At 51.0% G+C, this 26,877-nt stretch overlaps 5 protein-coding genes across 5 annotated transcripts; 2 read left to right on the top strand and 3 right to left on the bottom strand.

The window, feature by feature from the left end:
* The first annotated feature begins 559 nt into the window (after positions 1 to 559).
* On the top strand, positions 560 to 1,921 carry Pli (E3 ubiquitin-protein ligase pellino). Its single transcript, XM_003738454.1, has one exon. It carries the CDS (start codon positions 560 to 562, stop codon positions 1,919 to 1,921), a length of 1,362 nt encoding a protein of 453 aa, XP_003738502.1.
* A 3,676-nt stretch (positions 1,922 to 5,597) lies between these two features.
* Positions 5,598 to 14,017, bottom strand: Dna2 (DNA replication helicase/nuclease 2). The gene is made up of 18 exons (XM_029113039.1): positions 13,973 to 14,017; positions 12,523 to 12,736; positions 11,888 to 12,216; positions 11,511 to 11,792; positions 11,192 to 11,407; positions 10,912 to 11,076; positions 10,683 to 10,826; positions 10,077 to 10,270; positions 8,973 to 9,205; positions 8,512 to 8,766; positions 8,229 to 8,371; positions 7,764 to 8,083; positions 7,335 to 7,608; positions 7,100 to 7,211; positions 6,781 to 6,994; positions 6,402 to 6,531; positions 5,963 to 6,136; positions 5,598 to 5,768 (listed from the first exon to the last, which is right to left on the bottom strand). The coding sequence occupies exons 1-18, from the start codon at positions 14,015 to 14,017 to the stop codon at positions 5,598 to 5,600; spliced, it is 3,615 nt and encodes a 1,204-aa protein (XP_028968872.1).
* A 1,793-nt stretch (positions 14,018 to 15,810) lies between these two features.
* On the bottom strand, positions 15,811 to 16,885 carry LOC100897425 (cytoplasmic polyadenylation element-binding protein 1-like). The gene is made up of 4 exons (XM_003738456.1): positions 16,817 to 16,885; positions 16,526 to 16,717; positions 16,227 to 16,423; positions 15,811 to 16,096 (listed from the first exon to the last, which is right to left on the bottom strand). Exons 1-4 carry the CDS (start codon positions 16,883 to 16,885, stop codon positions 15,811 to 15,813), a joined length of 744 nt encoding a protein of 247 aa, XP_003738504.1.
* Positions 16,886 to 19,294: 2,409 nt separating this feature from the next.
* Positions 19,295 to 20,373, bottom strand: LOC100897575 (cytoplasmic polyadenylation element-binding protein 1-like). Its single transcript, XM_003738457.1, has 4 exons — positions 20,305 to 20,373; positions 20,024 to 20,215; positions 19,717 to 19,913; positions 19,295 to 19,580 (listed from the first exon to the last, which is right to left on the bottom strand). The coding sequence occupies exons 1-4, from the start codon at positions 20,371 to 20,373 to the stop codon at positions 19,295 to 19,297; spliced, it is 744 nt and encodes a 247-aa protein (XP_003738505.1).
* Positions 20,374 to 21,578: 1,205 nt separating this feature from the next.
* LOC100906098 (solute carrier family 15 member 4) lies at positions 21,579 to 26,001 on the top strand. Its single transcript, XM_003738430.2, has 10 exons — positions 21,579 to 21,840; positions 22,776 to 22,874; positions 22,993 to 23,144; positions 23,252 to 23,542; positions 23,658 to 23,903; positions 24,057 to 24,260; positions 24,349 to 24,420; positions 24,570 to 24,794; positions 24,893 to 25,070; positions 25,159 to 26,001. Exons 1-10 carry the CDS (start codon positions 21,732 to 21,734, stop codon positions 25,356 to 25,358), a joined length of 1,776 nt encoding a protein of 591 aa, XP_003738478.1. The 5' UTR covers positions 21,579 to 21,731; the 3' UTR covers positions 25,359 to 26,001.
* Positions 26,002 to 26,877: the final 876 nt, after the last annotated feature.

The following is a 26,877-nucleotide window of genomic DNA, read 5'->3' on the forward strand; positions in this document are numbered from 1 at the left end:
GAGGGTGCTTACAATTCGGTCAGCGTCACGTTCGCCGAACGGCCAAGCCGCAGACAGTAGCAGCTGCCGGCCGGTCGGCCGATTGGACAGTCAGTCGAGCTCATCCGTCTGTCAGTCGTCAGTCGTCGTGGATCGGCAACATCACCGGATATAAGCTCACGGAATCCACGGAGGCGAACGTCAGTCAGACATTCGCTGGAAGAATCGAGTGATCGCTAGCATAAGCAAACGATTCTCGTTGTGAATTTGTGTTTCCCCGATGATGATTCGGGGAATCCCCACCGAAGGAACGAAGATGTTCTCGTGCCTGACCGCAGGGAAAGTGTTTGTTTGTGAGCTGTCGGACGTGAACTGCTCGTGAAGCCCCCCTCCCCCCCGGCTGCTTCAGCTCCCCTTCTTCTCAACAAGCTCAGCGAGAACATGCTTGCAGAGCTGTTCTCCACCTGAGCAGAGACGACGAGCACAATTGCGGAGCCGGAGTGCGGTCGTGAATTTCCCAGGACGGTCTAGGCGGACACCTGATGACGGAGGCTGCGTTGGACGACGGCGAATCGCTATGATGTCCCCGAAACCTTCGAAAAGTAAATTGGCCATGGGCGACTGCTGTTCCGAAGCGGCAGACTCTCGACTGGGTCCGATCAGCAACGACGACCTGCTGACGAATCTGCATCTCTCCGAAGTGATCCACTCGCATCGGCAGCAATGCAATTCGTTGGCGAGCAAATACGGCGAGCTCATCGTGCTCGGTTACAACGGAAGCTTGCACGAAAACGAGAAGGGTCGTCGACGGAGCAAGTATATTCTCAGTCGGCGCGCCCTTGCGAACGGCATTCGAAAATCTCGGCATGTCAGTGTCGCCGATCCGGCGGCGTCGGCGGCCGTCCTCGACCAGAATCAGCATTCGATAGCCTACACGCTGTCGCGACACCAGTCGATTATCGTGTTGTACGAGAAAGACCCCCACACGGATATGTTTCAGATCGGGCGGAGCAAAGAGAGCCAAATCGACTTCGTCGTGATGGACACAATCGCCGAGGAACAGAAAAACGGCGAATTCCGCTCGGGCATCTCTCGCTACGCCTGTAGACTGCTCATAGACCGCGACGGTGAGGAACACGCGGCCCGGATATTCGCCGCGGGCTTCGACGCCTCTTCAAATATATTCCTCGGAGAGAACGCCAGCGCATGGCAAGGCGCCGGAGGAACGATCGACGGCCTGACCACGAACGGCATTCTTCTTATGCATCCGATGGGAACGTTCTGCAAAGACGCGAGCGCAGGCATCTGGCGTGAAGTCAGTGTCGACGGCGGAGTTTACGGACTTCGTGAGAGTCGCGCTGCTAGAAGGGCTGGTCCCCGAATCGAAGACGAGACCAATGAACTCAAAGACGGTTCACTCATCGATCTTTGTGGAGCAACTTTACTGTTCCGCTCGGTGGAAGGCCTTTCAAACTCGCCGACCAAATCTGAACTTCTGGAAAAAGTCGCAAAACTCAACGCCGGTCGACCGCAGTGTCCGGTCGGTCTGAACACGCTGGTGGTGCCTTCGAGATCGACGTTGTCGCACAAGGATCGCGAGAAACAGCCGTACGTTTATCTAAAGTGTGGCCACGTCCAAGGCCTGCATAGCTGGGGTTCTCAGAACAGCAACGAGAAAAAGTGTCCCATGTGTCTCAAGTGCGGGCCTGTCGTCAAGCTGGTTATGGGGATCGAGCCAGCGTTCTATGTCGACAGGGGTCATCCGAACTACGCATTCAATCCATGTGGTCATATGGCCTCTGAGAAGACTGTCAAATACTGGGCCTCTGTGCCCACGCCCCACGGAACCAATGGCTTGAATGCCATATGTCCTTTCTGCGCGGCTCAGCTCACCGACACCCCGGGCTACGTTCGACTGATCTTCCAAGACAATATCGATTGATCGATTAATTAATCAATCAATATATGGGCGCGATAAGAGGAAGACTTTGTGACTGCACAAGAAATCTTGTCGATGCGCTCGGAGACCTCAACTGAGGGGTTTCCGTTGATCACGATCGAACGTGGCGCAGATTATCATTGAATGAGGATTCTTAGGCAACCTATGAAGCGATATTGAATCACGCACACTTTATATAATTGTCCCAGCCAGTACGACAAGAATGCTATCGTTGCTTTTCTTACGACGTGCCACTCCGGATATGGGCGTCGAACGCGCAGTTTCACTAGGGTCTGGAGCTCTGTGAGATTTCTGTGCCGGAGGAACCATGGCGGAACAGGATGTACGGGAGAGTTGCGGCATATAGGCGGAAAAAAATCCCAAAAACTTCGGAAATGACGCCCTGTCACATTCCCTCCCCTGAGGTTCCTTGAGGCTCTCACGGATTCTCCCTCGCGAAAAACTCCCGGACGCATCTTGGATCGCTTGATATGGAAATGTACCATTCCTTCCCTCCCGAAACTAATCTCTAAACCTCGTTGCGAAACTCCTTGCCTCTATCGTTGGCGATAATTGTATCAGACAGCTCCCTCAACACTTCCAACAAATAAGGCGATCTGTTCGATGAAGGGGGTCTCACTCAACGTTCATACGATTCTCGACATGCGAGTGATTTCCCGCGGAATGTAGAGATCTGATCTGAGTTTCGATGCTGTGACGAATCCGAGTCGAAAATACGTCATTATTGCGAATCTCACCGATTGTATCTGCGCTGTACATATGTTTCGGGTACCACTTTCCGTTATTTCGGAATTTTCCGTGGATTTGACCTTCTTGTCCTTTTCGTTTCCCGGGCTGAAACCTCCGCAAAATTTTGTCTTCTCTCTCGGGAGGAGTTGCGTCTGACCGAGATTCGCGAGAGACGTTGTTCGGTGCGCAGACCGCAGAATTCCCAGAAGACGCTGGATTGCGTACTTGGGCTCTGGATCCCGGCGGAGGAATCGAATCGTAATAATTACAAGACGACCCGCACCCTACGCCATGTGACCGTATCAAATGACTCGGAGACGTAGCGGGATTAAATGAAGGAAAAATGAGACTCAGATTGCAAGAGATGGTTGCCAAAACAATTGACTTGACCAGCATCGGATCCTCTACTCAGCCTCGACCACGGAATATTACGCTAGCTGGCGCCAGATCGCTTCATCGCTTGCGTTCCCGCCGGTAGCCGCCCTGGCAGCTTGAAGCGAAGCGTTTCGTTGTGGTCGGTCTTCTCAAGACATTTCGCCCGGAATACGTTGCCAAGTTTTACGTCTTTGTCTGCCAAGAACAATATTTCCTCAGTGTTCTCGAGGACTTTCGCTGAGTTCGAGAGGCCGGTATGCTATTAGAGTGATTTGTGGTGTCCTGGGATGGCAGGGACAGTCTCGGCGGCTGTGAGCGAAACCCCGATAAGGATTCGTCCGCATCGGTCATAATTTTCAGGACTGAACCTCGCCTCTGTTTGTGAAAGTCAGGCTCCACCGCGCATCCGACTCTCTTGTCACTTCACGACTCGTTCTCCCACTACGCTCGAACGTCTAGAAATTATCTCTTGATTGTATTTTTATATATATTGTACTCGGAATCGTTGTTCTAAAACCTATGATGATTGCGATCAGAAGTCACAGTATTTCGATTGTGTTCAAGTCACCCGGATGCTTCTCGTGTGTTCCTAATTTTTCCGTGAAATATCGAATCTCGGTGATTTCCCGAGTCGTTCGGTTCATCGTCGCACTCTGAGCGTCTGTGAGCTCATAGTGACTGTAATCACCACATGATATCAAATTCTGAATCATCGGGGAGTCTGACCATCCAGTGTCATCTATAGAGATTTGACCACGTTATTAGAGCCTTCGGAGATTTTGTTCAAGATTGGATAAGTGGCTCGGCAACTTTTGACCCAGTCTCATGAATCTCCGTTGACCAGCAGGAGCCTTTTGGGGGAATTTCCGCGGGAAAGCGCAAGTGACGTGTCCGATGCTACGCTGCGTTAACGAAGCCGCTGGGACGACCCGCTAGGACGAGAAGTTCTGCTAATGAGGCGAGCTCCGACTGAGTGAGCGGCATCCACCGCGACTTCCCTTGCGAGCCCTCATCGGGTGGTCGCTTGACGAAGATGAAACCGGAGACCAGTACATGCTAGCTTTGTCACAAACCTCTTATTGCGGATATTCGGAGGCGAAAGTAAGGAGAATCGGATCTGATGTGTCGGAACCCGATGAAAATTACTTTTTGCACGTAGACTTCATACATTCATTCATTTTTGGTACAGGTCACGTATTCTTCCGAGTGATGCTCTTCCGAGTTATAGATCGGGAAATGGCGAGTGAGTCCCTAGTACACGCAGAGCAGAGCACCGACTGTTTCGATCCCGCCCTTCTCGTATACGGCTCTGGTACAAATGATGTAGAGGCTGAAGTCACGAACGAAATGAAGGAGCAAGACTAATGAAATGCGAACGGAAATTCGAAACGTAACACTTTGGAGAGAAGTTCCTTGTTTCTCGAATCCGACGAGAGGACGACCACGAGAGTTGATATATTAGATATGATTTCGCTTTGAGGATGGACATGGTTCGAAATGACTTATGGCCGGACAAAGGTACCTGATTATCACTGACCGGGATCGTATTCGACGAATTAAAATATAGGAAGAGATTGACGATATCGTTGATAGGAACAATTTTAAGTCAAAATCAATTGTTTGCGCGTGTGTCAGTCGCGAATTAGAGGAACGGATGACTCATACTGAGCACTGGGACACTCCGAATAAGGTCTATGGCCTAGTGGAACATAATAAACTACGATTCGTGGAATGAGTTATTATGGGACGTCGAGTCAAATGTAATATCAGAGGAACTCTATGAGATCACTACGGATCATGAAGTAAGCGAGAAAAAATAGTTTCGGCGCTCCTCGTTGAGCGAGAAAGACTTCGCCCTAATGATGAATGTAAATAAGTGTAATCCATGTATAAGCTCGAAGTCGCGTACATGAATGTTCAATAAAGCTGCGGACGAAGGCTCGAATACAATGATCCAAATCACTCTCAAACATGAGACTCGCGAATGATTCTCGACTAACCCGGGCCGAGAAAGGTCCGGCCAAAATTGGGGGCAGAGGTTCAGAGTTATATCCTGATCCGCCCGGTCGCATGATGATTTTGACTATCAATGGGGGGCTGATGGTGAAACCCCCCACGACGATGAGGATGCTCGAAGAGCTCATTCAGTTCTTCTGGGATCATCTTGTGTCAGAGCTCATTTTGCGTTCAGGGTCTTCTATTTAGAGAGCCATCAAAAGGTTCTATCATTTTTGTTATCGATTTCCAATCTCGACTCAACCAAAATTCAGGGACATCATTTATTCGAACCAACTACACAAGGAATCCTTTCCCGATTAAGGCTCGAGATGTCATGTCACGAAACAGCGATCGTAAATGCTGGCATGTCTTTTTGAAATTCGGTCAATTCGGTCGCGGAATGCCTAGCGGACACACTGTCCATATAAGTAGATGCTCCGGTCATGCTCGACCTGGACTTCGGCAGATATCTTTCTGCCTAGAAAAATAAAGATCGCGATGCGGGAGGGGATCAGATGGGCCATCGTGGGCGCACCGGACTTTCCGCATTCGTCGTTTATAGAAGCGTTTCGACTTCTACGAACTGATCGTCTCTCATTATCGCGAACAACTTCTCCCAGGACGAAAATTCGCCGATGGAACGCTTGCAGCCGACCAGGATGAGTTTGGATCTCGCCCGGCTGATTGCAACATTGATTCGCTTCAAGTCATTCATGATTTCGTTCTCCTGCAACACAAAATGAAGTGGCTCAATCGGAAAGAGTTCGGGGCAGTTCAGATTGCCGGTGGGTCCAAGTTTTCTGCGAACTCATGGATATCTCTCGACAGATTTCTCGAGCCCCTCGATATATCTATCTCACTGATAGACGATCCAAGGGTATTCATCTCATAATGCTCCGCCAGATCGAGCCCGACACTCACGAAGGTTGCGTCCGTTCCGGTCCGAACGCATGACATGATCATGACTTCCTTTTCCTTGCCTTGATACCGGTCGATAGTACTGGACTCGACGCCCTCTGGTAAAATGCCTTTGAGGCAAGTGACCTGATCCGTATATGAACTGATCACGCCGATGTCCGCTTTTGAGAGGCCACGCTGCAAATAAGAAGCGGGTCAGGAATATTCCTCCGTCAACTTAATGTAGACGGTGAGTTCTCCTAGCCTATGGACGGAGAAGATTGATGGACGATTGAGTCGGTCGGATGGACCGTCTGTACCTGGGTCGACTCAATCAAACAATTGAGCGAATCGACGAATTCATACTCTCAGAGCTAATGACAGTAATGATGAGGCGATGCGCGCATAGATTCCGATCGGTCGAGCCGCAGATTCGTCTGCGGCGGACACCAACCCCACTGACCTCTATTAGTAGATTTATGATGTTTCGGATAAGATTGGCTTCTTCGAGGTTGTCCCGACCATTCGTGCTCTCGCTGTTTTTCTTCAAGTCCAAAAAGACGACAGCGTCGCGGAGATTGCCCGACACACATCTGCGATAGAGGTCGTTATAAAGCTTACGGGTGTCACGCTTCAGTGGTCAGAGAAAGTCCGCAGCTCTTCTGGGGCTCTAGAGAAGACGGGAGAGAGAGATATTTGCGGCACCGCGCCGCAGACTCGATCACCGCTTGAGACGAGGTTTCTGACGAAATTCCTCTCCGTCCAGAGTATCTCCCTCCTAGATAGCGATAGCTCGAAGAGTACCTACTTTAGCAATAAAACAAGGCCCTCCCTAGACTCACTTCCTCTGCCAATCTTCTAACTTGGAGTCCTTGGTCGCGTCCAATTTCAATGTCCGATTGGCGACCTGGTCATTGCCGCAAACAAGTTTGTTCTCATAGACTAGGCCGTTTGATAGCGCCATGATCTCACTGTTCATTCGATATTGATAGTTCAACGCGATCAGATTCGACGAGTCTGCAGCTTGCAGACGCTTGAACAAACATTCGTCCATGCCTGGGAATGATCCGAGGATAAGATTGATATCGATATTACAAGCATGATGCTCTCAATTTCCATATCGTCTGTCTGGGAAAAAGCCGGAAAATTTGAAATCCTGACCGAATCGTTTAGCGCTCCTCGAAAGTATAACCGGCGACAGCTGATCTGGGTCCCCGACCAGGAGGAATTTTTTCGCGCACATTATGGGACCTAGACATGTAGGTTGAAGGACCTGGAAATTAATCCTCCATGTCCGTAACCCGCTCCGATATTCGACTAGTCAAGCATCGAGTTTCCTCAGAGCTCACTATCTGATCGCTTTAATGCATTCAGGGAGCTGCATTATTCAATTCACCTGAGATGCTTCGTCCACGATGCAGTAGTCGAATTTCTCCTTCTCGAATACCACATTGTTCGTCCCCAAACAGGTCGCTCCGAACACCATTTTCTCGGAGTAGAATTTCTTGACTTGGTTGACGTTGTTCACGCCGGCCAACTCGACAGCGGTGGACTTCGCTCGAATAACCTTATTCGAAGTATTACCGATACGAACGAAATCCACGCCAAACTTATCCAAGCGTTCCAGAATGTTGTCCAAAGCATTGTGGGTATAACTCGTCACCAAAACCCTGAGAAACAAGCTTGGTTCGTCTCTCGGAGCTCTCGCGTTCAGACTCGCTCGGGGTCAGAGCAAGACGGAATTCTAGAGAACGATGACATCCGTATAACCTCTGAATTCGATTACAAGTCTGAGACCTCTGTTAAGAACAGAGTCAGGACTTACCTCTGATTCAGTTTCACGAGCGCGCGAACGGTGGCGACTATTACCGAAGTCTTCCCCGTACCAGGCATACCTTTCAAGAGGAGGTAGTCGTTGCTCATGAGGGTTTTGATGATTGCTCGTACTTGTGTATCGTTGAGATCATTGAAGATTTCTTGGCAGAGCTCGACGTTCTTTCGTGGATAATCGCGCTCGTATGTCGGAGCACGGCGGTCGATCACTAGCTCGCGCAAATGAACATATTGGGGCTGGAGAATCCGAACCAAATTGGTGTACGTGGTGTTGGAGGATGATGAGCTGTTCATCTTGTCCACGCAATAAACCTGAGAAGAATATCGAAGTCTCCAATGTAGACCCAAAACCTTCTGGGAACGTTTCCATTCTCCTTTCGAGTCATTCATCCCCTCGATGGAATGCCTGCCGGAGCTCAGTCTGAGGCGTAAAGCAATAGATCGGATCCCCTCAGACCTTATTGGGATTCAGCGGCGTGCCGGCCCCGACGTCGTTGATTAGGCTCAGGGTGATGAAGTCCTGGCCTATCTCATGCACGAAACCCGTGCGGTTTGCAACCCTCGTTTTGTTTCCCTGCTCGCTGACGGCTATGTAAGAATCTGGAAGATCACAGTCGACGGACTCGTTGAGATAATCGGAATTTTCTCCAGACATTCCCATAGGTTCAACAATTTTCCTCTCATTCGGAGGGAACTCTCCCAGCTCGAGGTTTCGCCTCATCGAGTGAGCCAACACCTACTCGGGGCCAAAGAGGTCGACTCGAGGTCGATGGGACCCCTCAATCGCAGATACGATCCACCCATCGAGGAGGTTGTCCCGTTTTTAGGTTTCAGATCGATCTGGAGATCCTTGATGCAGTTGCCCGACGCGACTCGTTCATCGAGCGGTATCATCCAAAAAGCACTCGGAGTTTTTTTCGAAGCCTTTGAGCACTCTTTATCCAGTAGGCGGAGCCAATGCCACACGTAATCGATTTGTTCTTTGCTCAGATCTCCTGGAAGGTTATCGTGAATCGGACTCGAGGTGAGTGATGATTGATGATAGAGAAAAGCGAGCGACACGAAGTTCTCCGAAATGCAATCTAGGATCGAGCATCATTGAGCTTTTCAGACGAAAGATGGTGGACTCGTCTCAAGCGGAGAGGGCTGATAGATAGACGGTAGGTTCGCGTTCGGAATCAGCTCGTTCCCGAACTCTTACCTAGAGACTCCTCCGCGACTTTCGCTCGCACGGTCCCGGCCGGGAGGTCATTCGTCATCTTGGCGTAAAGGGAGCACACTGCTCTACAGGAGCATTGAGAGCATCCTCTCTCATCTTCCTTGAATTCCCCGAGAGAGCCAGCGTCGATCTCGATTCCCTCCGGTCCTTTCCGCGGTGTTTGAATTTTTTCCCACGATGTCGCTAGCTCATTCCTCTGCTGCATGAGAGATTGCCTGACGGATAAAAAGATTTGATTTTGATCTGTCTACCATTGGATGCGGTCGCTCATCCATAATTCTGCTCGGACTGACGATCATGCTCCGCTGAATATTTCGAATAGAGACAGCGTTCAGAGTCGTGCGACGAGACTTGTGGAAGTGTCTTCCTCATCCGAGAGAAGCGGAAGAGCGAGCGTGTTTCGGGAAGCGACTCACAATCTGGGTCGAGCGCCGCGCCGCTACCGCCATGAGTGAATCGCCAGAGTGAGCAACGGTGCGAATGTCGCGTTTGGTAATCATGATGATGAATATACATTCAGACATTACGGGGTCCGATTATCATCATCAGATAAGAATCTGTCCTGATCTCTGCGTCATCCCGCTCTACCCCTAGGTCCTCCAAGCTTCTTACCCAGCGTTCCCTGTGACCTTGGTCCCCCTATTCGTTCTCCCGTTCCCTCCTACCTTGTCGCCCCTCGTTCTCTCGGAGCTTGTCCCCGCATTCCTTCTCCCGTCCCTTTTGTTCTCCGTTCCCCGTCCTGCCGCTATCCGCCGCCATCTACGCCATTCCCCTTCCCCTTACGTTGAGGACCTCAACCACTAGGACCTGATTCGATTCTGCGAAATCTGCGGGATTTCGCCGAATCCCGTCGGCGAAAGCGCGGTGGACGGCAAGATGATGATCCGGTCGATGAATGAATGTTCCCCCCTACGTTCATGGACTTGGAGTCCCTTATTAGGTCGACGTGAATGAGTCTCCGGTGTGTGAGTTTCCCTGGTACAATACGTCTCGAAGAAGCTGTACGAACCCGGTAGCATTTGGTCCGGCCCCGCGTGAAGGAGGAACGGAACCCTAATTATTCGTTGAGAACATGCCTGTACTCACAGAGCGAATCTGTTGGGTTTGACGAGGCGTGAGTCGTTACTGCGCGAGATGTAAGTCAGAATCCCGGTATCGCATGAATCAGGATCGGAGAGCGCCTTGCCGCTCTTCTCATTCAACATCGCTGTGTAGAAGAACACTTGAGCCATGTGATCGTTCCCGAAAGTTGGTTTGCCGGTTTTAAGCTCCAATGGTACCTGCCGGAAATTCGTAGGTCGTCGGCGAATGGAAGTTTTCCTCACAGCGGAACTTTCTGAAGATGTGACGACTGAATGAGCGTACTCAATCTATTCTGACAGATGGGCATCTTCGCCTTCCTTCCGATACTCTCTTCAAGCGTTCCTTGAGTTGATGCTCCCTCCGAGAATACCTCCCTACGAGAAGTTTTCCGTGACTCGAGTCGCCCGCCCATTGAAACATGCTCGTCTATATTTCCAGAATTTCCCTGGTGCCCGTCTTCTAGAATAGGCCTGGCTCTCTCATCAGACTATCTCAGGATGCCCATCTTTCAGAGTATGCCCAACTTTCATTGCCCCCCCCCTATATATTGTAATGAACACGGTATTCATATCTCCGCCGCCGGTCGACGTCAAGATGCAGCTTCCTTACCTGAGGCATGACGCGACCGTCTGGAGTCTTCAGCCTCACGGTCAGATCGACTTTTCCTCGCACGCCCAATCGCGGACACAGCAGATTATCTTCGATATCGATAATTTCGTCGATTTGGAAGGCTGCCCGACTCGGTGAGAGATGCTTGGGAGAGAAGTTCAAAAAGTTTAGGTGCCGATCACGGAAATCGGGCGAAGCTCCGGGTAATTGTATGCAGGAGAATGCTTACATCTCGCATGAAGCTGAGGATGTGGGGGATCATTTGCAAAACGGCAGCCTTGATCTCGTAGTGACCCGAGTTCAGCAAGTATAGGTCGTGAACGATTTCGGACCGGGCCAGAATTTCGTCCAGCACGGCTACGATCTCGGCCCTCTGCAGTTTCTCTGAGACCGCCTGGAATTGAGTGATGTCAGTAAATACAATTACCGTTTGAAAGAGCACTCTGCCTCGGGCTTCTCGGAGAATTAGAAGCGGCCCTTGAAGTTGTTTGAGGAAGATAGAGTCTCACCCTTTGGAAAACCTCGTGAGCTACGGTCCCGACGATCAGGTGCGAATTCGAAGGCTCGATGCGCTTAAATTTCTGATTTAGGAGAGACTTGCGCTTACAATAGAGTCCGGCTGTGATCGTCGTTATAGACAGCAGGTGCTGCGGGTAGAGAACCACAAAGCCACATTGTGAATCTACTTTGCCGAGATTCTCTTGAAACATTCCGAACACGAAGATCTGCGATGAGAGGAGCGAAACTGGAGTTAAGAGACTGGAGAGGGAAGAGAAACTGCAGACTCCGGACGACAAACTTCCGCCCATTCCGATCCACACAGCTCACCTCGGTGTCGAGAGCGGGATTTGTCATTAGCCAACTTCCAGAGAGAAGAACGAATATTCGGCTGGAATCGCTCTCAACATCATCACCAACTACAAGATTCACTCCTTCAGAGTAGGAGCGCTCGAAATCCTTCACTTTCAAACGGACTACTTTGAACGCAGCTGGCCTCGCAGAAACGTCGGGTAACCTTATTCTGGTTTTCTTTTCGGGTGTTGCTATATCGAAGAGATCGTCTTCGTCATCGGAGATCAGTCTTTCAGGGGTTCGACTACCCGCCGGCTCCTGGAAATGTCTTCGGCTTTTTAGAATCTACAATTTAGATGAGAAAACGCGCTGGAGTCGAGTTTAGGTAGTCCAAGAGCTTTGAGATAACTCGCCTCGTCGCGCTTAGTGGATTCGGGCATCCCATTGGCAATCTTCTCGGCAAGCGGGAGCTTGGCTTCCTTCGACGGTGCCTCGGTTGAGACTTTTCCATTGGAGGAGAGTTTCGACTCTTTCATGGCCAGCGTTTTGTTTTCGTTTTTCTTTCTCGGACTCCTCCGCAAAGCACATTCCCCTTTCGCATCGGATTCTGTGATAGCTGCTCCGCTCTGCTCTTTCCGCTTACGAGATGGTGATTTCTGCTTTCCAGCGAGCCCCTCGGTCTTTCGCTGCAAGTCGGAAACCTCTGTCTTCGACCTCCGTGCTGATATCGCCGTCTGTAGCTCTGTGGGTAGGAGGAAGGGGGGTTCCAGACGAATGTTTTTCGATGGGGCCCTCGGATGAAAGCTTCGTCGGATTGGATATACGCTCTGAGTCTCTGAAAAATGCTCTCCGCCCTCTCTCGGAACATCCGAGTCGGGTATCGGGTATGCTGCATGTCTAGACGATTTCGTTGTCAAGCATCGAAAAAGATTTCGGGAGAAGAAGTTCGATTTTCCTGTCGCCTCATCCCCATCACTGTGAGCAAATACGTGCATGGACACCGCCTAGCAAGAATGAATCGTCGACGACGGGGTTCCCGCAAACTTACTCTTGGCAGGGGGACTGTCCTCGATCACAACGATCGAGTGCTTCATCGCGTCTTCGGTGAGCGTGACAGTTTTTTTCGAACTAGGCGACCGTTTCCTCTTGACTGAATCCGATTTCCCCTCCGCTGGGAGTTTCTTGCCAGAACCGGGAGCCGTTCCTGTTCCGAAAAACCTCTCCAACGTCTTCTGTCCCTTCGGAAGAAGTTTCGCAGCTGCCTGTGGGAGGTAGGTGAGAGATGGGTTCGACGACCTGCTCAGCAAATTTGATTGCAGACTCGTCTCCGTAAAATGTAGGTAGAGCAAAACACATCCCCGCCACTGGGTGCTTCATCTTCATCCGAGTGGATTTCCAGGGCAGAACACGGTATTCAGTGAGAAAAAAAAATCGCAGTCCCCGAAGACCTCAGAGAACTTCGCTGAATTGGTCCCTTTCACAGAAGCACATCCTACCGAGGAGAATCCGACCCCGAGAAAGACGGAGCTCGATTTCTTCCCGTGTTCGCCCAAGAAATCGAAGACGCGCAAGTCGACCCGATTGCTGTTACGATTCCGTTTCTGCAGGTGTTCCTAGTCTGATGAGAAATCGCGGGCTCTCATCAAGCTGACCGCGACCGTAATTCCCGCGACCGCGGGAATTACTTGCAGGAACGAGGCTCTCCCCGCTGTTCTATGCAACCGAGATCACGAATGAGGTGTCGCCACGTGTGGGGAAATGACACTCCCTGACAAGTCGATGCGAGCCTCAGATCGGAACTCTCCCAGGTCAACTCTCCGGGTCATCTCACCGTGAGCGTAATCCTTTGTATTCGGCGTAATTATAAGAATCGAAAGCTCTGGTATTAGTGGTGATGACACCGAACTCGTCGGGTTCCTTGCGAGTTTGTCTGAGGTGGTTATGGAATCAGCTGACTGTTGGAATGATGCATAGAGCGGGAGGAAGGTGGGGAATAATTCGTAAGAGAGAGAGGTATCCAGAGTCAGAATCACTCGGGAAAGGATTCCAGATACAGGTATTCCCACCAGGAAACAGGGGAGTAAGTCTCTTGAGAGCATTGGGATATCGGGATACGAGAAAGGGGCAAGACTGTATTCCCCTGATCCGGGAGCTGAGGCTCGATGGAAGTCAAAGACAGAAGTCAATCGAAGCGAAAAAGCGATGTGCTCGTCGATTCTCGAGGGGAACAGGGACACAATCTGTCACTTAAACCGTGCCCTCGATCAGACACTCGAGCTGTCTCGTTAGAGTAACGCAGACTTTCCGGAACGGGGAAACGAGGAGGAGCGCATTCATATCTTCGAAAGTCTCGAGACAGAAAACGTTGAACCTCACGATGCTCTGTATCGAGTTTACGATCGTCTACCCTCCGCTCCTCGATCACCTCGATTTTCGGATCATCTTACCCGCGGTGTCAGTTGTCGGGAAGTATAGCTGGAGGGAGCATAATAATTTACCTGAGCTTTAGACATGATTGCGGTGACCGCAAGTTTCTTGATCATCGGGCGGGAACTTGCGGCGCTCCACTAATGGCACGCACACATCGACTTTCTGGAGCGTGAATCATACCGCTTCCCGATGTGAATTTTCCTCAAATATACTCATAATTGCTAGCTTGGCACTGCTCATGAGAAAAAAAAATTTATTCGCGATGGAGCGCGTCAACTCGCTCACAGCTGACTTACGCGCGCCAATCGCTCCACGCTGATGGGAAACAGAATCGTTCTTGCTCGTGTCTGGGACCCCATTCCGCGCTCCGGCATGGCTACTCGTCTCGGCCACTTCCGGAAGCAAAACTCCGGGCTACGGAGAACCCTAGGCCTTTGTTGGAGGAGTGCCGTACGAGAAGACGGTTGTTGTATGAAGCTTTTCCTGGGCCGAGGGAGAGCAAGCTCTCGGCCGAGGGAGGAATTTTGTTCTGTTCTTCGGTTACTTCTCTCCGGGAACTCTCAGATTCTGGAAGGGGTCGAGGGCTTTAGCGGAGCTTCAACATCCACGCTTATGCCGCCCCCTGATTTCTCGGTAGCCCCCATTGAGCTCGAATTCGAGTCGGATCGGATCGTTTCTGAACCTTAGCACATTTTGCTCGACAAAATACGCGGCCCGAACGGAGATATCGGGGGCAGAATGCTACGCCGATTATTTGTAGATTTCCGCTTCTCTCCGGGACATTTTTCCGGCCAGAGTCCGTTCTCCGTAGTTGAGAGATTGCATAAGTCGAGACAGTCGACAGTCATCCGGCCGAATGGCACAGCTCAGACGGAATCATCCGGACACTCGTTCGGTGTGATTCTCGATCTTATGGGCTGATTCGCGATGCCCAGGAGACAGAACCTTTGGTTTTCTCTTCCGAGAAAGCATCATTGAATCAATCTATTTGTATAGCCTCTGTCAAATTGGCGACATATGCAGCAGCTAGGCGATGTGATCGGCAGAGGCGCACCGGATGGAGCAACCTTTACCGGGCATCATGTGTCCGAGGGCACGAACTTTCCCGATGAGGCGCGATCCTCCGCTGAGGTGAGACGTTTCAACTCACGGCCTCTTTCAGAAAACCTCGCAATCCTTCATCCCAAAGCGATAAGCTGGGAGGAACCGAGAAAAACTCCGAAGGAGGCATCAAATCGAGGTCCAGGCCAGGGCATCGAAGGGGTTCCGACCCGGGCAACATGACCGCCCGCCAACACTCCGCGATTCAATTCGCTTCCTCGAGTTCTGCCGGCTCAATCAAGGCTATTCGTCCTCACGGAGCTCTTCAGAGAGCTTCCATTTCTAAGATCAGACTTATTTCCAAAGCCTTGAAAAGTTTCGGCTCCAGCTGCTCTTCGAGCCGACTCACGATTTTAGCATCCGTATGGATGCAGATCAGTCGCAAAGCAATTTCCAGCTTTCTCCCGAGAATTTCTGGGTCAATGCTCAGAGATTTCCGTGTCGGGATGTCGCGGCCGACGAGATCCGTAACTTCCGCCAATGAATTCCGATTCCCGACTCCATTCATCCAGAGATCCATCGGCCAATCTGTCGATCCGTCTCCACCACAAGACCTCACATTTCTTGATATACATGCTCGCGAGTTAGACGAGTGTGCCCGAAGTGAGATAAGACTGCCTCCATGTTTATTCACTCATTATCGTTTCTCATGATTTGCGAGGTGTGACTCGAATATCTAATTCGCAGATATCTAATTAGTGTGAGGACGATGTCCCTCGAACGGGACCCCTGTGAATTTCCTGAATGATCCCAACGATGAATGCTCTCTGCGCCGAGTGTGATACGCTGGTCGTCATCAGGTCGATCAAGGGTGTCCACACGGCTGGTGGAGATCCAACAGTCCGGGCTGCTCATCCTGATGAATTTCGAAGCAGGGTCCGCAGAAGTACTGCAGACACAAGTAGTGTCTGCATATGGCAGAGCTGATCGCCCTACGGCACCTGCTGCAAAGAACGTCGCTTTCGAAGAATGGTTCCAGCTCCAAATCGCATTCATACTCCATGGTCAACATCTTCAATATTTTGACATTGATTGCCGCGCAGTAAGACTCGCGAGATACGAATTGAACTCTTCCTGAGCCATTCGGGTACCTGAAAAATATGCAGATGACCCATTTCTGCAGTTTTCTGACTTGTCCGCTTTTTCTCATGAAGGAATGGAATATTCAGTAATATTCAGCCTGATTAGATCGATTCACTCGGCGCCCCCAAGGTCACTTACTCGTAATTGTCTGTGTCGATCCTGACGAATCGCACAGGGCCGAATTGTTCTTCCATGATGATCTTCAAGAGCTCCGCCGTGGTCTGCTCATGCAGTGGCCAAACGAAAATCGTGTTTATCCTCGGCGATGTGTTCTCGCGACCCCATTCGATGTCTCGAAGAGCCCATGGGATGACTCGGATCTTCCGATTCGCAATCTGTGGAAATCAACCGCGACTCGATAGGGTTGGAGGGTTCGAGCACGCTCACAATATGGTCGAGAATGGTTGCGAAGTCTGAATGCGACAAGGGAAGCTGACCCGGAAGAGATATTCGCCGGATTCGGTTCTCGAGCATCGCCACAAAAGAAGTTTCACGCAGGCGTCCGATTCTAGAATGACGTACGCGTGCCGGTCTCCCGCGTTCTTTACGACTCGGACGAGGCCGAAGGCTTGGAAACTTCTACCGAGTTTCGCAGGCTCGGTCTCAGGCAGCAAACGGCTGATGAACACCTAGATCATCGATCGGGCGAATTTTCTCTCTGTGAGATGCATTTGCGAAGAGATCACTGGGAATAGATGGGGAATTCGGAGCTAGAAGTATTGGCGTACCTTCCGGGAGAAAACCGTATCCGGAGGATAAGTCCTATACGGCTCACTTTCTCCTGCCGACCACGTCATCCTGGCGGAACGAAGCAACCCGTCTTCTCTCCCATCGCGCTCCGGACGCCTTGAACTCGGTGAATTTCCCCGAGCGGTATCGGAACTATCATCATCCGGCCGGGTACGAGGACGGGCAATGCGTCCGCAAGAGCTCCTCAAAGAATATTGCGCTCCAACAGCCGAAGCTCGTGAGGTATTCGGCGCACCCGGATCTTGTCCGACCGGGGGGCGTGCCGGGCTTCGGGGTAAGACCGATTCCGCAGTTCCGGTAGCTCCCGATCGATCGGTGGATGGACCTGGACGAAAATTTCCTTCCAGACTGGATTGATCTCGAAAATCACTTCGATTCACTGAAGGTGTGAGTCCCTTACCCGTCGAAGTCGGCGTCACAGCGGCGCATGCACGCAGATCGTCTTGGGGTTCTCGACGCGGCTCCGATGGTTGCCGATCTTCTGCATGGTCTGGAGCATCGAAGCGGTGTCCGCGGTGATCCATTGAGAACTTGGGAAGCACGAGCGGGACGGAGGTTCCGCACGAAATTCGGAGTTTGAGTTGGAATTGTCGCGTGCTTCTCTTTTTTATCCTGAGCGCTTCTGGTGGGGACCTCGCTGCTGAGCGATTATGCTCCGAGATACGAACGTTGCTTATCGTAGACTTCTTCCACGAGGCAGGAGAAGGACACCTCAATGTGGAAATGAGGTTTAGTTACACTACAGACATTCTGAGTGATAATGAAGGCTGGGTCTGTGTGGAAATCCGATGAGCGACAATCAGCGCAAGCAATGATGCTGGGGATCAGCGAATGATCGCCGACGAGAAAATGTCGAGATATCATTCTCGGATTGTGCTTGGCAGAGGCTCGCAGAGCTAGCCTTATCCAAAGCCAAGGCAAAATCCAACTACGCTGATCGTTGAATTCGACACTATATCCTCAGGAGCCATCTCCTGGACACTTATTGTCGCGGTTTCGCTACCGTTCTCGATGGCCCCCGCAGCGTTCCCGAGGAGGCTGGATATTCGCCCCGCCACCCGGATTGGCGCTCTAGATGCTATCCCGTGTCTCCATAGTTAGATCCATCCAGGGGAAACGCCGCTGAGAATTGACGCCGAATGAGCGGACAACTTCTGACGCAGCGTCATGTCCCGCAGAAAGCTATCAGTCTTGGAAAATCCCCAGCAGTGGCTCAGGCTCGACAGAAACAACGAATGGATTTCTCTCTCAAGAACAATATTATCTGCGAAGCAGGACCTGGCTGTTGAGAAGTCTCTTCAGAGAGATTCTGATCGAATTCGTACCGAGGATGGGGACAAATCGAACCAAACTTCTCGGATCCGTTCAGCTCGCTCCCCTCTGTGAAGCGCGTGTGATTCTCACGTCGTGGACAGCGGTACATCTCATGACGAGACGGATCTATCCTGGTCCTTATGGTGGCCGAAACTCATGATCCTCATTCGGTATCTGCACGGAGTGTGATGAGGGTGAAATGAGATCGAGATCGATTAGGAATCATAATCATTCTAATGATGAATGCTCCTATAGAGGAACACGCGAAAACATTCTCCTCGGTACGATTTGAACACAATTCTCGCGACGCAATGATGTCCCCTTACATGGGATCGTCCGACTCCGCTCCACACCTCTCGCATCAGAAAGTTTTGTGCTATGCTCCCCAGTCCTACGATAGAATTCTCTGGCATGTCAGGCCCTTATTATCCTCGGATGCCGTGACTGAACATATTTCTCTGGACAGGCATAAGACATTCAGCGGTAGAAATGTTGGAGGATCTGTGAGAAGATCGCTCATTTTCTTCCCAAAGCGCCGATTCGCTCAAAGCCGACCCAGAAGCGGCCCGTATCCTGCGAGGGAGACCTCATGTCAGCATGCTCCATCCCGGAGCCTAGGCGAATTATACACGAACACATATTCTGACTGCCGTAAAGTCTTCTCAGGCGTAGACCTGGGCATGATCAATTGAGCGGAACTCAGACTCCCCGTTCATCGACCCGGAATCTGAGCCCGATCGAGGATTTCGGCGAAGTACACCGTCTGCCACGATTCGTAATGCGTCTGATTCACGCGACAGATTTCGGCAGCGGGTGCGAGTGTCTCATATACATATATGAGAAGCAGCTGACGGATGCAAGTACAGCAAGTTTATTATTTCATTCGAATTGGACTTGACGGTGTCGTTGAGGAGTAGGGACTACAAGCCTCATCGGAGGACAGGAGTCGAGTCGCATGCCTCTGTGCCGATTCGACCCTTGGGTCGACACTCGACTCGGTCGAGCGAAACGGAGAGGTGAGAAGGTATCCGATACTGAGCAGGCCAGGAAATATCAGGAACTAGGAGTCCTTGAGTTTCGGATCGACTCTTGAAGCGAAGGAGACGCTGCGAGCGATTGACCCTGGGCTGTCCGTCCGCGCGTTAAAGAAGCCCGATGGGTTTGTGCAAGTCCCGATTTTCGGATTGCTGGTTCTGATGTATTCTGTGACAAGCTCTGCAGAAGTACTGTAGACACAGATAATGTCTGCAAATGACAGAGCTCATGGATCCACAGCGTCTGCTACACGGAATATTTTTCTCGAAAAACGGTTCCAGCTGTATGTTGCGCTCGTAATCCTTGGTCACGACCCTCAGTATATTGACGTTTATAGCTGCGCAGTACGATTCGTGGAATACGAATTGGACCCTGGCGGAGCCGTTCGGGTAGCTGCAAGAGATTCGGATGCTTTAACTTCGCTTCACACAGCATCTGTAGCTCCCCTCGCTCTCACTCCGTACTCCGGAGACTACGACGGGGAGTCGGATTCTCACACGGATTCGACTTCAGAATTGAATCAACCCACTTGTAGCTGTCGGTGTCGATCTTCACGAACCGCACTTGGCCGAATCTATCCTCCATGATGATCTTCACGTGCTCCGCCGTCGTTTGTCCGTGCAGTGCCCCCACGAAAATGGTGTTGGTTCTCGGCGACGTGAATTCCGTCCCCCATTCACTATCCTGTTCCGCCCACGGAATGACTTGGGTCGCCCGGCCAACGATCTACTCGGAAGAATATGTTTCCAGAAATTCAGTGATGGAACGCTTTGCCCGAATTGAATTAATCATGATTGTTATGTTTCCTCATCGTTCGTGCGGAGGAAGAACCTCACCGAGAAGTAGAAGTCGCCGGATACCGATCTCTGACACCTCGACAAGAGGCTTTTCACGTGGTCGTTAGATTCTAGGATTATATACGCGTGACCCTTCCCCGGTTTCTTAATTGCTCTCACGGAGCCGCATCCTTGGAAACTCTGTACCAGTTTCGCCGAGTCAAAATCAGGGGGCAAGCCACCGATGAAGACCTGAGAAAAGGATCGGGTTACCTTGGATATCCATCATTCTTAGAAACCAGGAGGAACAGAAGAACGTTTCAGCGGGAAAGTTTAGTCACCTTTCGGGAATAGGTCGCATCCTGATGATGTCTTCTTGGGAGCTGGTAGCCTCTCTCCGACCACGTCATCGCTGCCCTGCGGAGCGACGCGTCCCTCTTTCTATCGCGTTCGGGCCGCGAGACATCCCATTGCTCTGCCCCGGGCCAATTGAAGAGATTACCTTGCGATGAGGTGAGGGGCCGATAGTCTCGCCAGGACGCGCTCCCCAGATAGTAATAGGGCATGGATAGAGGAACATTCTGGGGTCGAGGCGTTCCGAGCGGACCGGGGTAATAGCCGGGCGGGAGTACCACCGGACTCCGGAACGAGAACGAACTTGCGGCTCTCGCAGTCCCGGGCGGATTATCAGGCGGTGCTGTGGACCGGCGAAATTCTCACTCGTGGAAACAGGCTCATGCAGATGATCTATTAGCCATGGAAATTCCGTTCATGGAAATATCTTACACGTCGATCTCGGTCTTTCGGCGGCGGACGCGCGAAGTTGTCCCTCGGGTTCCTGTCGTCGATCAGGAACTTGCCGATCGTGAGAATCCTCATCCTCGTCGTACGCGTGACCACCACGATCCATAGCGAGCGCGAAAATCGATCACGAGTTCTATAACGAGTGTCTCGCACAAAGTCCGGGGTTCTAGTAAAGATCGTCGCGAGCCTCCACAAGTTTTATCCTTTGTGCGATAGATGGATCAGCTCGCGAACGAGCTTTCCCGAGATGCGAACATTCCTTATCTAAGCGATGCTGAGGGAGCAAGACGAGAACACCTAGATGTTGGAACGACTTGTGGCTAAGATGGATATGCTGCGCGTGATAGTTCGCACTTGGTTTGTAATGTGGTGCTCCGATGACCGGCAATCATCGCGAGGAATGAGTTCTCGCATGACGTACCGTTCCGGGGTGACGAGATGACATTTGCTGAAAGCTGGTAATAAAACTTAGATCAATCGCCGCGGTTCTCAATCGAAACAGATATTCTAGCTCCGATGAGAATGGGGAATATTTTCTGAAATAATTTCCCGAGATTCGATCTCCCCTCCCAGGTTGAAGCGCGTAGCCTCCGTGACGGCGAGAGCTTGGTGAATCGGTGCACACAATCGCATTGATCTTTGAGAAATTCCGGAGAAATTATCCAGTTTTGCTTATCTGTGAGAAGTCCAATCAATCGAAATGAAAGGAGACGGCTGCGCTTCTCCGGAGCGCCTGGCGTCAACGAGCATGCGTTCATTCGCTTCCCTCACTCCTCTAAATCTCCGCCGCGGCCACTCGACGATCACAATTTAGAACGATCCAGTCAGAGTACGACTTCTCATCGGCTTCACTGCTGCCTCCTGTGGCTGTGTCCGTCTTCTGTTATGTTTTCACTCAGAGAATTTATGCTGTGAAATTATGTGCTGAGTGACATCTAGACCATATCCCAAGCGACTGCGGAGAATGGAAACGAGCGGCAATCACAGATCGGACGGAGATGATGGCGACACGACGTCACTCTCGGAGGACTACTACAGTCGGAGCGTGGATTTCAGAGGTGACAGAGTCCCAGGTGAGATATCGAAGGATCATTCCCCAACGTCGCAGGCGGCGTCTTTCAGGAAACTCGAAGTCCGGCTTGAGCCGGAAACTTGTGAAGTTGAATTCAGTTGGAGAAACTCGGAGGATCACGTTCCATGGAGTCAGCTGATCGGCGTAAATCCTAGCCATGCTTGGTGGAGGATTATTTGTCGGCGTGATAAGAGACCTAGATTCTCGATATAACTCCAGAGGGGGATTGCAGTCAGCGCGGATCGCTCTCCAGGGAGCAGCTCCTGGTTACTTATGTGTAGATGAGCTTCTGCTCGAGAAAATTTCGGTCAGCATTGAGGATGGCCCGGGACTTCTCCGGAATGAAAATCGCATGATATCGACATCTGCGTTCAGACCTCGGTGTGATATGCAAGTTCGCAGCTCCAGGCCATCTGCTGGCTTCCGTTTTCTTCGTCGACGACCAAAGAATTTCTCGAGACAGGAAGCGAGTTCATGATCTGATACTGACGATGAGAGCTTAATTCGTAGAGCGTATCCGCCTCATGTCTGCCTTCCTTTCGGAGGATCGAAATCAGAGCTCGGAAATGAGGGAGGAACATGGATATTTTCTTATGAGTCTCGCGCTGAGGGATATGGCCAAGCTCTCGCTCTCCTAGCTCTATCGATTGGAATCCGAGAGTCATTGACAAGTCTCCCTTAGCAGACAGAGTCAAATTATTTCCCTGGCTCCCGAGGAACGAAATAGATCCTAAGAGGAGGGAAGCTCCAGCAGGAATCGTTGCCGTACGCTATACCGGGTCGCCGAGCTCCCGCGCGAAGCGTCGGGGGCTGACCCCCATTTCTTTTTGCGGAAGAAGAATCCTCGGAAGAATATCCTCGATGTCCATGACACTGCGAGGCATCTCCTGTTATCGTAGCCCTTCCATGACGCTAATGAAACTTCATTGATTTCAGTCGCTCTGTTCAACCGGCTGCAGAGGAAGAGGAATCTGGCATGTGCTTCCATCCTCTTCACGGTGTTCGCGGAGAGAGTTGCCTTTTACGCCTTGTCCGGTCAGTACGGCAATCGGTCGCAGAAAAAGTTGATTCCGGGAGGAAAGCTCTCGAATTTATTTTCAATGAACAACCGGAGGAGCAAGCAGAATGATTTTTGTTCCCATTCCATTTAAAGGCAATTTGTATCTCTTCCTAAATCACCATCCCTTGGCATGGACATCGACCAGTGCAATGACAGCACTTTTAGTTTTCACGGGGACTGCCTTCGTCGGCGCCTTCCTCACGGGTTACCTCGGAGATGCCCTGGGTCGTTTCAGGATAATTTTGGTTCGTGAATTCATCGAGTAGGACTACCCAATCTGAATTCTCGGTTCGATCCCCGAATACTCACCGGGTCATGCTGATCTTATCGAATCGCATATGGATTCTTCCAGGTGTCTCTTCTCGTCTACATAGTTGGACTGATTGCGTTCGTCGCAATAGCTCAATACCAGAACGGTAGAGGGGGCGATTTCATCGGACTGTGTCATATAAAGAACCGAACCAACATCTTAGCTTCTTCGAGCTTACTATCCTCGCTTTACCCACAAACGGAATCGGAAGCATCCTCGCACGGCAGAGGCGCGACTATGCAGTGTGGAGCCACGATATATGTTCTACTTGTGATAACAGGACTCGCGTCGAGCGGGATCAAAGCTAACGTGGTACCTTTCGGAGCTGAACAGGTACCGCACGGAAAAAGTTTGGGAAGAGAAATCATGTATCTTATCATTATTGCTCATGGATCGAGTCTTAAACTCGATCTCACGGCATTCTCACCCTTTTCCCCGTCGCTTCCAGGTCAAACAGGAGAATCGCATGGCTGTCCGACGCTACTTCACCATCTACTATTGGGTTGTCAATATAGCTGCCTTCCTGTCGATCCTTATACTGTCGTACATCCAACAAAGCACGTCAGGCGGTTTCGGTTTGGGATACATCATCCCGACCGTCATCCTCGTCCTTGCTTTCTTCCTGTTCTGGATTTCGAAAGGCTTATTCGTGCAAGAACAGCCCGAACCTCCTATTCTGTACAACATTTTCCAGGTATGCAGACTTATTGAATAATTTCTCAGCGTCAGGTTGCGAGCCCGAGGCTCTGGGAATTGAATCATCTCTCTCGGGGAGCGAGGGATAGTCTCGCTCCCGACGAACTCGAACAAATACTTTATGATGCGAACACGTGCTCTCTCTCGACAGGTTCTGGTCGAGGCTTGGCAGCAGAATCGTGTGCATCAGAGACCCCCCAACCGTCAATGGTTGGATGCGGCGAAGATTGAGTTCGGTGGACGTTTCGATAACGAACTCGTAGAAGATGTGAAACAGCTGAAATTCGTGCTCGGAGTCTTCGCGCTGCTCATACCTTACTGGGTGGTGTATTTCCAGATGCAGACGAGTTTCCAGGTGAGCTTGCGTTGCAGGTTAGCGCAAGCCCTGCGCAGATATTCGTATTCTGTCGAGTAGGAGCATGTAAAACGTATTCGAATTCCAGGAACAAGGGCTGCACATGCGGCTGCTGCCATCGTCGATGTTCGCCCCGATCAACCAGTCTGATGCATTCACGGTAAGGCTCGAACCTGAACCTCGGGGACTCGGGCCCTAGCTCGAGCATTATCATCATTCATACGGAGGATGCAAGATCTTCTGATGCTGCCCTCTCTGTCACGGAACCCGAAAGGATTCGCGATCAAGTCGACCCGTATACTCTTGCAGATCCCAGCCGCTTGGTTGACTCTGTTCAACGTGATGTTCGTCATCTTGTTTGTACCAGTCTTTGAGAAATGCATCTATCCGTCCTTGGAAAGTCGACAGAGCAGCCCGTCCATCAACTTGCGAATGTTCCTCGGTCTCCTCTGCGCAGTGTTAGCCATGCTATGCGCGGGAGGGGTCGAAGTCAAGCGACTCGAATTAGTTCATGAGAATCGAACAATTGTTCAGGTATGTTAGGATCCGACCGTCTAAGAGCTTTCACAAACATTCTCGATTGGGCAAGGATTCCGATGCCGAAAACTGACGATTCATCTTTACTCGCACAGATAATCGATAAAACCGACTACGTTGCCGCAGACATGTGGGTCTTCTGGCAGATACCCTCCTACTTCTTTGTGGGTCTGTCGGAGATTCTCGCATCGATATCAGGCGTTGAATTAGCTTATAGCCACGCACCGGTTTCTATGCAAGGCATCGTGATGGGATTGTTCTACCTTTCAACGGGTAAGGCAGGAGCGAGGGTAGTTTCCTCGGACGATCTATCGGTATATTCTCCTCGAGCTCCCGTTAGAAAAACATGCTCCCCTTCCAGGAATCGGCTGTTTCGCGGGTTCGCTTCTGCTCTCGCTGGTCTCGCCGTACTGGTTGAACTCGAGTCCGAACACCTCGAGACTAGATCTCTTCTTTTGGCTCCTCGCTGGAATTCAGCTGGTGTCGTCCATCCTCTTCTTCCTCTGTGTCGTGCGGAGGAGCCGCAATCTTTTCATCAATACTTATGCATCGATTCAGTGAAAAGCTCCTCTGAGCGCCGCAGGAATTGTACACGCAGCTTCGAAACCGAGTCGGGGAGGCGTATTGAGTCCCATCGCGTAAGCCAGATCATCGGAGTTCCAACATAACGTGTGTAGAAGATCTAGAAGCCCCGACAGAAGTCCGAAAGACTGAAAGCCCCTCCAAAGTGCCGGGACAGCGCCCCGACACGTTGAAATATGTAGTCTACCTACCGAATGCCATAATTTTACAGCGAAACCTTGTACTTGAAACCGTGAAGACTTCTGAGCGGCTCGAGGGGGTAAACTTTTAGCAGAGTGAGATCAATTCGCACAAAAGACACAGTGTTGTCCCCGGAGGAATCTTCCGGCATCGCCCAGAAGAATCATCGTCCACCTAAGTACATATATCGAAATGCCATCGGCGACCGAGCTTTGAAAGGCGACATGGAAAGACATTCCCTATGCTCGATTATCCCATCGGGTCCGCCAAGGGCGGACTCGTATCGTTACTCGTATCGTTGTTTGGGATCTCCGGAAATGAATGTTACAACGATCCCTGAGGCAATCCCAAAGATTGAGTGATCGCTCCGAATCATAGATACAAGAGAAGTCTATGGAGAGGACTGCGGAACGAACTTTCCGATGTAATAAAGTTTTTACATCAATTATATAGGAGCGAGTTGCTCTGGGAGTCTATCTGACAAGTTCATTCTTGACCAGGCGTCAGGACTCACTCAGTCAGATGCCCTCTATTGAGAAAAACATCAGGAATTGACCAGTGAAAGCGCAGGTTGTTGGCTCGCGAGAACTTGCGAGGGCTCGCGGGGACCGGGGACGCTTCTCAGTCACGAAACCAAGGCGTCCGGGCGTCAGAGCCAACCGCCATTTCCAAAGATGCAACTGAGTGACAGCTGACGTGGAGATCGTTGTGGGAGTGAGCGTAGCCTCGACCACGTGGTCGTGACGGTTGCCATCGCTCTACTCATCAACAACACCATCCTCCGGAGAGCGTGGGAAAATTCCAAGGTCTCTCCCAGAAGTCGGTGATAACAACCTGTGTTTGAACGCTGAAGGTGTGAGCTGTCTTTGAAGGTCGCAGCAAACTTTCTCTGACGTATTTCCCATCGGAAACTAGCAGTCGATTTTGGAACAATTAGGTACATCTACAGTCAAACCTAGAGTCACGAACGTGATCCGTTCTGGAGTATCGTTCCCAGATCGAGAAGTTTGTGGGTCGAAACGGAGCTTCTATCTCGAGCTCATGCTGACTCGAGCTTTTCCCTCGAGCAGCATCGGACTCCGTCGCAAAACTCCATCGGATGCATAGTCGAGCCATTCGCGCTAAATCTCCTCGAGGTGCTTGATTGGATCACAGCATGCCATCGGTAGCTTCGGCTGGAAAGTCCTTCTCTCAGGATTCTCTGGGGAGATGTTTCGACCGGCAGGAGGAACCAATTTGATAAAGCTAGGCAAGCCTCCCCTGTCGAGAGGTCCACAAGGAAGATCTACTCGGTCGAGATTCGATGCGAGGAATGGTA

Source organism: Galendromus occidentalis, unplaced genomic scaffold (genome assembly GCF_000255335.2).
Source record: "Galendromus occidentalis unplaced genomic scaffold, Mocc_1.1 scf7180000075986, whole genome shotgun sequence".
NCBI classification, from domain to species: Eukaryota; Metazoa; Arthropoda; class Arachnida; order Mesostigmata; family Phytoseiidae; genus Galendromus; species Galendromus occidentalis.